At 38.3% G+C, this 9,186-nt stretch overlaps 1 protein-coding gene across 1 annotated transcript; it reads left to right on the plus strand.

Annotated features, from left to right (window-relative positions):
- The first annotated feature begins 7,352 nt into the window (after window positions 1-7,352).
- Window positions 7,353-8,393, plus strand: LOC132168007 (uncharacterized). The gene has a single exon (XM_059579070.1). It carries the CDS (start codon window positions 7,353-7,355, stop codon window positions 8,391-8,393), a length of 1,041 nt encoding a protein of 346 aa, XP_059435053.1.
- Window positions 8,394-9,186: the final 793 nt, after the last annotated feature.

Raw genomic sequence — 9,186 nt, forward strand, 5'->3', positions numbered from 1 at the left:
GGATTGAGGTGAAACCAGTGGCATTGGAAAGCTAACACAAAATTCTACAAATCTTTGTGAAATAAGATTTTCAAAATTCGAAAGTTAGCTATGCCAAAATCGTCTCGAAAGATAAGGAAGAAAATTTGGATGAATCCTATTCCAACTAGAACTAGTTTTTCTTCCATTTCAACTAGTACTAGGTTTTCTTGTAGTCTATATATAGAGAGCTGTTATGCACGAAATTGTAAGGAATTCACATAAGAATTCCATGTGCTAAGAGAGCGTTTAAGATATTGAGCGTTAGGGTTAGTCTCTCTTAGAGTTAAAGGTTGTGTCTTCATCACAGATCATATACAACCGAAGTCTACCGGAGTTCCGGTAAAGGAGATCAAGTAGAAGGATTGTGCCAGATGTTCTGGAAAGGGCTACTGCGGTAGAAGTCAAGTGGGTCGCTTGTCTTATATAGGAAGTGTCAATTGCAAAGGTTTTGTAAGTGTAAACTTCTTGTAATCCTTATTCTTTTATAGTTGATTGATTTCCTGGGTTTGGCTGCCCCGGAGAGGTTTTACATTTTAGAGAGTTCTCTAAATGGTTTCCTCTTCGTAACCAAATTTCTGTCTTCTTGATTGCATATTTCATATCAGTATTTGGTTGATCTTTTAACTGCTAAGTTAGATCTATTTTCTGGATATTTTCTCTAAAAATCCTAGACGTGTGAGTAGGTGTTAATTGGAGTCGTAATTTAGAATTTTCACAATTGATGGAGATGCAATTATGAATTGCTACTAAGGCTAGAAGGCATCTCATTGTGGTCAATTTGGCAACCAGAGAGAAATGTGTCACTATAGTCAAGACCCTCTCTTTGAGTGTATCCCTTTGCAACCAAACGGGCTTTATACCTCTCAATTTCCCCATCTGCTCTATGTTTGATCTTATAAACCCACTTGCAGCCTATAGGGTGCTTGCTAGGAGGAAGATCAATAATTTCCTAAGTGTCATTTGCTTCAAGAGCATTGATTTCAATTGCCATGGCCTCACGCCATTGAGGGGAAGATACAGCTTGATGAAAAAACTGAGGCTCAACTTGTGATGATACAGCCAAACTAAAATGTTTTTAAGAATCAGAAAGCGTATTGTAATCACGGAAAGAATTAAGTGGAAATGGAATTCCTGGAACAAAATTATCACTCTTAGGATCAATTGAAATGGAGGATTGAGTAGCTAAGTTACAATGATACTGCTGCAAGTATCCAGGTTTACATTTTTGCCTAGTAGACTTTGTGGAAGGAATGCAATTAGGAACAGAAATGATGGAAGACTCATGTTCAGGTTCTGGTTCAGAAGATTCAGGTAAAGGAACAATGATTGAGTCAGGTGTGGGAAATGAAACAGAACCATTGGGAGAAATGGGAGTTATAGGAGAATTGTTTGTTGCAGGAACCAATTCAGATTTAGATTCTCTTGTGGTTTGATCAGATCAAGCAACTAACGACACTGATCTAGAGTAATATGCAGTATAGGTACTGCTTGAGATGTTTCCTGAACTTGATTAGCAGAGTAAGTAACTCTACTTCTTGGTTTGTAACTCGGTGGATATCCATGTAACTTGTAACACTTGTCAATTGTGTGGCCAAGTAAACCACAATGAGTACAAGTGGGGCATTCCCTGCTGTTATATGGCTTAGAGAAACGAGTTGGAGGTTTAGGAATAGTTTTGGATATCAAGGCAGTAAGCTCAGAATACAAAGGAATGTTACGAGAGAAAGCAACCAAACGTTGTCTTTCTTCTTGAAGAACCATAGCAAAAATTTTATTAATGGATGGGAGAGGATCAATGAGAAGGATTTGAACTCGAACACTGGAAAATAAATCGTTTAGTCCCATGAGGAACTGGAAAATATATTCTTGATAATGAAAATCAAGAATGACTTTCAGACCACCACATGTACAAGTAGGAAGAAGACGAAAACTAGAGAGTTCATCCCACAAACTTTCTTTAATGAAAAATCCAAGCCCAACCCATCTTTGAATATCAAGAAAATATATTCTTGATATTCAAAGTGAGTACAAATTTAATATAACACAAACTTAATATATAAAACCCATCTCTGAACACAGTAATCAAACGCCCCTTTGTTGCAACACCAAGAATCAAAAGTCAAGAAAACTCACCCTGCCTTGGGGAAAGCAGGGGTTAACGTCTCCAATCGAAACGCAATCCAAACCCAGTGTTTTCCAAAAGATCAGCAATCCCAATTCCATTATTTGTTTCTATTTCAAGAAACAAAGAAATAGAAAACCCAAAAACAGAGAGAGAGATAGAGAGCGAGAGAAAGAGAAAGAACGTGCCTTAGAGATCAAAAACGGAGAGAGAGATAGAGAGAGAAAGAGAGAGCATGCCTTAAGAGGAAGAAGAGGAAAACAGAGAAGAAACATAATTTTGTCGGCAGAGAGAAGGAAGAGTCGGAAAGAATAAAGTGAGGAAAACATAGTTTTGTCGTTACAGAAAAGGAAGAGACGGCGTCAAACTGAACCGGTTCAAGGTTTAACCGGTTCAGTTTTTAAAATCATGCATTAAAAATTCAATTTTTACTTAAAAGAAAATAAAAATTTATGCCACATGTCGCAATTTTAAGGCATTTTTGAGAGGTGATAAACTTATATATATATATATATATATATATATATTTTGTTGCTTTTGAGTTGCCTGTGATACTTATTTGATACACATAAGTGAATCTATTATGGACGTAAAACAATATTTATATTTATATCATTTTGAGATAGTTCAGTCAGCTCATGCTGTTATTTAGGAGGTATTCCTAGAGTGTTTAGAAAGAAAAAAATATCCGCAGCTTTATATCTCTTATTTCGTAACGTCACATGGAGTTCTTTCGGTGGAGCGTCACATAGACCATTAAGTGTGCTGTGATAGTTCAGTATCAGCTTTAAAAAAGCTTCCCCACATTAAACTACGGTATGAATATTTTAGAAGGCATTATTGAAAGAAATATTTGAATCAAAATTGGAATATCACACAAATTCTAAACAGGGAATTTGTTACTATCGTACAATAGTAGGAACATAAACAGATTTTGGACAAGTATGCGACATACAAATTTTTTTCATATATTAACTTACTAATTTTTTTTTTCTTCTCGTCAGATATGTCATATTTGATGTTTACTTTAAGGAAAAACTAAATTTGATATTGCCAATTTACAGAAAGAAATTGTTATAAGATTTTTGTTTTTTCTTATGTAGGCAAGTCATGGTTTTATCATTTAAGTAGTTATCACAAGAGAAAATATGAATTTGTCCAAAATATTATTCTTACTAATACAAGCCAAATCATAGGGGCAAAAAGTTTAGGTAACAACATACCTGATTCGATAATTTTTACATCATCGCTTTGGCATTTTTCTACGTTTTGAATGTTCAAACGAATTTCCTCAATGACATTAGCTGGTTGAATGTGTATACCTTTCATAAAAAATGGCCAATTAACCTCAAGCAAGAATTCACTAACAAAGTTAATACATATGGGCAATTTTCCTTTCAGCAACACAAAAGATTAAATAAATAGCTCTTCAATATGTTAGAATATGTTTCTTACATTGAAATTATTCTCCATATCATTGTGATTGAATGTTAGTATATATATATGGTTGGACAACATATGCTACGATAGGATATTTACCTTTTATCGGATTGATTGTATTGATTGCTTTGATTATCGTAATGTATGAGCATTTTGTATTGTACAAGCATAAATGAATAAGATCAAAATGTAACCCTTAAGATCAAGAAAAAAGCACCAAACTCCCACAAGACAAGAAAACCCACATCAACAAAATTAATAATCATAACATTTAGCCCCAGAGGTAATATCAATTCATCATGTAGGACGTGATATATATATATAAAGTTTTAGTTTTATTTTACGGAGCCCATACTATGCGGTCATGCTGCAAAATGGGTGTTTTACATCATCCACTCTTGTGGTGACACATCACCAAGTTTATTTTAACAAAATAAGATCAAAACACGAGATAATAACAAACAAAGAACCAAACCATCTGTCCTAGCGACAGCGAACCCACCGGCGACAACAAACCCACCAGCGATGGCAGACCCAACCGTGGGTCACCTCTCCGGCGACTTTGGGTCACCCTCTCTAGCGACTTTTCTGCCAAACCCAGCCTAAAAAATTGATTCTAATGCCACAAAACTCGTTTCCAATGCCTCAAAACTCACTTTTGGATTCAAAACTAAAACCTAGAGGGGAAGGTTAACCCTTTTTGTGATTTTATCACCCTAAAACTGGAGATCACAGCGCCGAAGCCATGCTGTCACTCACGACGCCGGAGCCATGTGAAAAAACTAAAAAAGCAGACCCAAACCAGAGCAAGACCCATTGGAAAAAACCAAAAAACTAGGCCCAAACCGGAGCAAGACACATGCGGCCAGCATTTTAGCAGACCCACGGCCGGCAAGACCCAGCTGTGGGTCTCGGTGGCTGGCCAGACCCAGGCCGGCCATGGGTCTGCACAAACCCACCCACAGTGTTCTTCTTTCTCTCTTTGATTTCAACTTTTCTTCTTCTTCGAGTTGAAAATCAAGTGCATTAGGCTGTAGGTTTTTTTGTGCTTTTTTTTTTTTTTTTGGCTTTATGTGATGTGTCCTTTTATTGGGTGCTGCAAAACACCCCTTGTGCAGCATGACTGCATAGGACGGTTTCTCTTTATTTTATTTCTTTTCCTACTAGGATTATGTTTTTATTTTATTTTATGATTTCTTTTCCTATTATGATTATGTTTACTTTTTCTACTAGGATTAAGTTTACTTTCCCTACTAGATTTAGATTTACTATATTAATAGGATTTCTCTTCTATAAATAAGTTAGCTTATTATGTAAAACTCATTCTTTGAATCATTAGATAGAAAAATTACTCAATTTCGGAACTAGGTTAAAATGATACAAATCTTAGTATTTTTATCATTTGATTTAGTCAATTTGATTTAGTTTTTATTTTAGCAAGAAAAATCACTCAATTTCAGAACTAGGTTAAAATTCAATTGATTTAGATAGAAGTTTATTTACACAAATACAATTTCCTGTGGATTCGACCTCGCACTTGCAAAATCTATATTGCAAACGACTCATACGCTTGCGAGTATCATTTAAAACTGACAACAAGTTTTTGGCGCTGTTGCCGAGAAATTGTTTTGATTTGTGAAAATAAATTTTCATTCTAGATTGATTTTATTTTTCTACTAGTTTATAGTTAGCAGTTTTTATATTTTTGCAATTATATTTTATTTTATTTGTTTCTGTGCAATCACTAAAAAAAAAAGAGAGAAAAAAATTTTGTTGCTATTTTTTTTGCAGTTTTGGAGGAATCAGTCCCTGCCAAGCCGCTAGAGCGAACATCAGTACGCTCCAGAACAATCGAGCACAAGCCAGCAAGGAGAAGCAATACGTGCACTCGATCCTTCTAACCTGTGCTCAAGTGCACAGCAGACTTACACTCGAGCGCACCAGTGCAATAACAGCACCTCTGACGGACCATCGCACGCCTGCGCTTGATCACTCTTCACCTGCGCTCGAGTGCATCTCCACAGACACTAGTAGCAGACTAGCAGTAGCTGAGAAAAAAAAAAATTGCCAAAACTTTTTGGTCCTTTTTGTGAGTGTTTAGTTTTCTGTTTTGCATTTATTTTCTTTGTTTCTCTTTTATTTTTATTTTTATTTTTATTTTTATTTTTATTTTTATTTTTTGAATATTTTGTGTTTGGTAGTTTAGTTTAGTTTAGTACTTTTGGTGTGGTGCATGCTTGGTCAGAGATCTTTGAACTTAGAGTTAATACCTTAGATACCGAAATAGAAATAACTACTAGGAGAAATCTGAGAACACCTACTGAGTTAGAGGCTGTTGAGATGGGAGATCGACGTGATATACTCGAGAACGTGGAACAAGCTAGAGCTGAAAATGTGGGAGATGCTAGAACTCTTAGGGAATTGTTTGCACCTATTGCAACAAACTCTCTTTCGTGCATAGTATTGCCTGCAACCAACACTACGTACTTTGATCTTAAACCTCACATCATCCAACTCTTACCTTCATTCCGTGGTCTAGACCTTGAAAACGCATACAGTCATGTGAAGAAATTCCTTAACATATGTGCCACATTCAAATTTCAAAACTTTTTTGAGGAGTCTGTACATCTGAGACTTTTCCCATTCTCTCTACATGATAGAGCTAAGGCATGGTTGGACTCCAATATGCCTAGATCTATCACTTCTTGGGAGACACTTTATAGCAAGTTTCTGAACAAGTTTTTCCCAATGTCCAAAGTCAATGAGTGCCAAAGGGAGATTAGTGGTTTCACCTAGGAGGAGGATGAGAAATTTCATGAGAGTTGGGAACGGTTCAAGGGGTTGCTGATAAAATGCCCTCCACACAGATTTGAAACATGGAGGCTCATTTAGTTCTTCTACCATGGATTGACTCAATCCAATTCATTTTTAAGTTTGACGGGAGATGAAGCTTACAGATCTTTGGATAAATTGTCCGACAATTCGCAACAGTAGGATTTTTCAAGTTGTCGGGACAAGTCCACTCGTGCTCCCAAGAAGGGAGGCATCTACGATGTGAAGGAAGACACGGATTTAAGGTTAAAGATAGATGCCCTCACCCAAAAGGTCGACGCTCTCACAGTGAGCCAGTCCATCAATGCAGCTAATGTATTCAATGCTGATAGTTGTTCCATCTGTGCTAGTTCTTTGCACTTAGCTCATAATTGTCCATCTTTGCTGGCTTTTGCCAAGTGTTTGATGGAACAAGTGAACGCTTTCAATGATTATAGGAAGCAATCAAGTGGACCGTACTCAGAAACCTATAATGCAGGGTGGTGGAACCACCCCAATTTCTCGTGGAAGCAGAACCAATCGATAAATCAGGGAGGAGCTCCTCATCGTGCTCAGAATCAATACCCTCCCGGATTTCTTCGACTAGTGCAGAATCAAGGTCGCTCAGCCCATCCAGCACAACCTCCTACATTTCAATCTACCACTCAAGTGCCAACATCTTTGTCACAATCATCTTTGGAAGACACACTATAGACATTCATACAATCAAACAGCCAGACCATACAAGAGCTCAAGAATTTCACTATGGTCAATAGCTAGACCATAAATGAGGTTAAGAATGTCACCATGGTCAACACCCAAGCAATTGCTAAAATGGAGAGTGAGACCAGACAAATAGCAAATCACTTGGGTGAAAGCGAGAAGGGAAAGTTCCCAAGTTAATTAACCCGTGCCCAACCCGAACGGACAATTTGAGGTTGGAAATTCTTCAAATCCTATGCACGGGCATGAACATGTGCAAGCTATTGTCACACTTAGGTCAAGAAGACAAGTGGACAATCAAGTGGTTCTGCCAGAAGAGAACCCTGCTATGCCGCAAGGGCCAGAAAGTCATAACAATGAGGCGAGAGATGCTGAGTCTTCTAGAGTCATACCCATTGTCAAGGATCTCCCAAGGACATTTTTTCCTAAAGCTCCTTACCCAGAAAGATTGCAAGCTCCCAAGAAAGGAGAGAAATTTGAGGACATTTTGGAGCTGTTCAAGCAAGTCCAGATTAACATCCCGTTTTTGGATTCCATCCAGCAAGTGTCATCATATGCCAAGTTTTTGAATAACTTGATCACTCTTAAGAGAAGGACAAATGTCCCGAAGAAGGCGTTTCTGACCAAGCAAGTCAACTATATCCTTAAATACAAGCTACCCATTAAGTACAAGGACCCTTGGTGTCTTACAATTTATTGCATGATCGGAGTTGGCAGGATTGAAAGGGCTCTATTGGATCTTGGAGCGAGTGTGAATCTCCTACCTTATTCAGTCTACCGACAATTGGTATTAGGAGAATTGAAGCCCACATCTATGACACTCCAGTTGGCTGATAGGTTTGTGAAGATCCCAAGGGGAATTATTGAGGATGTGCTGATTAATGTGGACAAGTTTTATTTCCCTGTGGGCTTCATTGTGCTAGACACAGAACTGGTTCAGAATGTTGGGATTCAAATACCGGTGATTTTAGGGCGACCCTTCTTAGCTATGACTAATGCCCTAATAAGTTGTAGAACGGGGGTGATGGAGATCTCTTTCGGGAACATGACACTAGAGCTGAATATCTTTGATATCAGCAAGCAGCCACTTGAATATGATGAGGTCAAAGATGTGTGCTTGATTGAAGAGATAATTGATGAGACTGTTAGTGAGTCAAGCATGGAGGACCCCTTGGAAGCATGCTTTGCTCAATTTGGATGTGATTTGGACTTGGATAAGTTACTTGAGCAAGCTGATGCTATTTTGGAGTCTGCCCTAGTGGTGATCGAGCAGTGAGAATAGGGAGACCACAGTGCCAAAGCCCCCCCAGTTGGAACTTAAGCCTCTACTGGACACCCTCAAGTATAAGTTTCTCGGTCTAGCGGATTTTTTGCTTGTGATTATAGCTTTCAACCTGGTTGATGCTCAAGAAGATAAGTTATTGGATGTTTTAAGCGATCACAGCGAAGCTATCAGCTGGACCATTGATGATAAAAAAAGGAATCAGCCCCTCGGTGGTTATGCGCAAGATACATCTGGAGCAGAATGCCAAACCATCGAGGGAGCCACAAAGGAGGTTGAACCCCGCTATGCACGAAGTCGTGAGAGCTAAAGTGACTAAGTTGCTAGATGCAGGTATCATATACCTGATTTTAGACAGCAAGTGGGTGAGCCCGATTCATGTTGTGCCCAAGTGGGCGAGATTGACGGTGGTGAAGAACAAGGATAACGAGTTGGTCCCTACTTGTATTCAGTCAGGATGGAGAGTATGCATAGACTATCGCAAGCTAAATGCCACCACAAGGAAAGACCACTTTCCTTTTCCATTCATTGATCAAATGGTGGAACGCTTAGCTGAGCATGAGTATTATTGTTTCCTGGATGGTTATTCTGGATATAACTAGGTCCCTTTGGACCCCAAAGATCAAGAAAAGACTACCTTCACCTGTCCTTTTGGTACGTTTGCCTACCGTCGCATGCCTTTTGGGCTATGCAATGCACTCGCCACTTTTCAACAGTGCATGATCAGTACTTTCTCTCACATGGTAGTATGTTTCCTGGATATTTTCATGGATGACTTCTCAGTCTT

The sequence above is a fragment of the Corylus avellana genome, chromosome ca1 (genome assembly GCF_901000735.1).
Source record: "Corylus avellana chromosome ca1, CavTom2PMs-1.0".
In the NCBI taxonomy this organism is placed as follows: domain Eukaryota; kingdom Viridiplantae; phylum Streptophyta; class Magnoliopsida; order Fagales; family Betulaceae; genus Corylus; species Corylus avellana.

Bases quoted from the DNA above. Each gene is read 5' to 3' on its own strand.
- LOC132168007 (XM_059579070.1), top strand. From the start codon at position 7,353: ATGCACGGGCATGAACATGTGCAAGCTATTGTCACACTTAGGTCAAGA.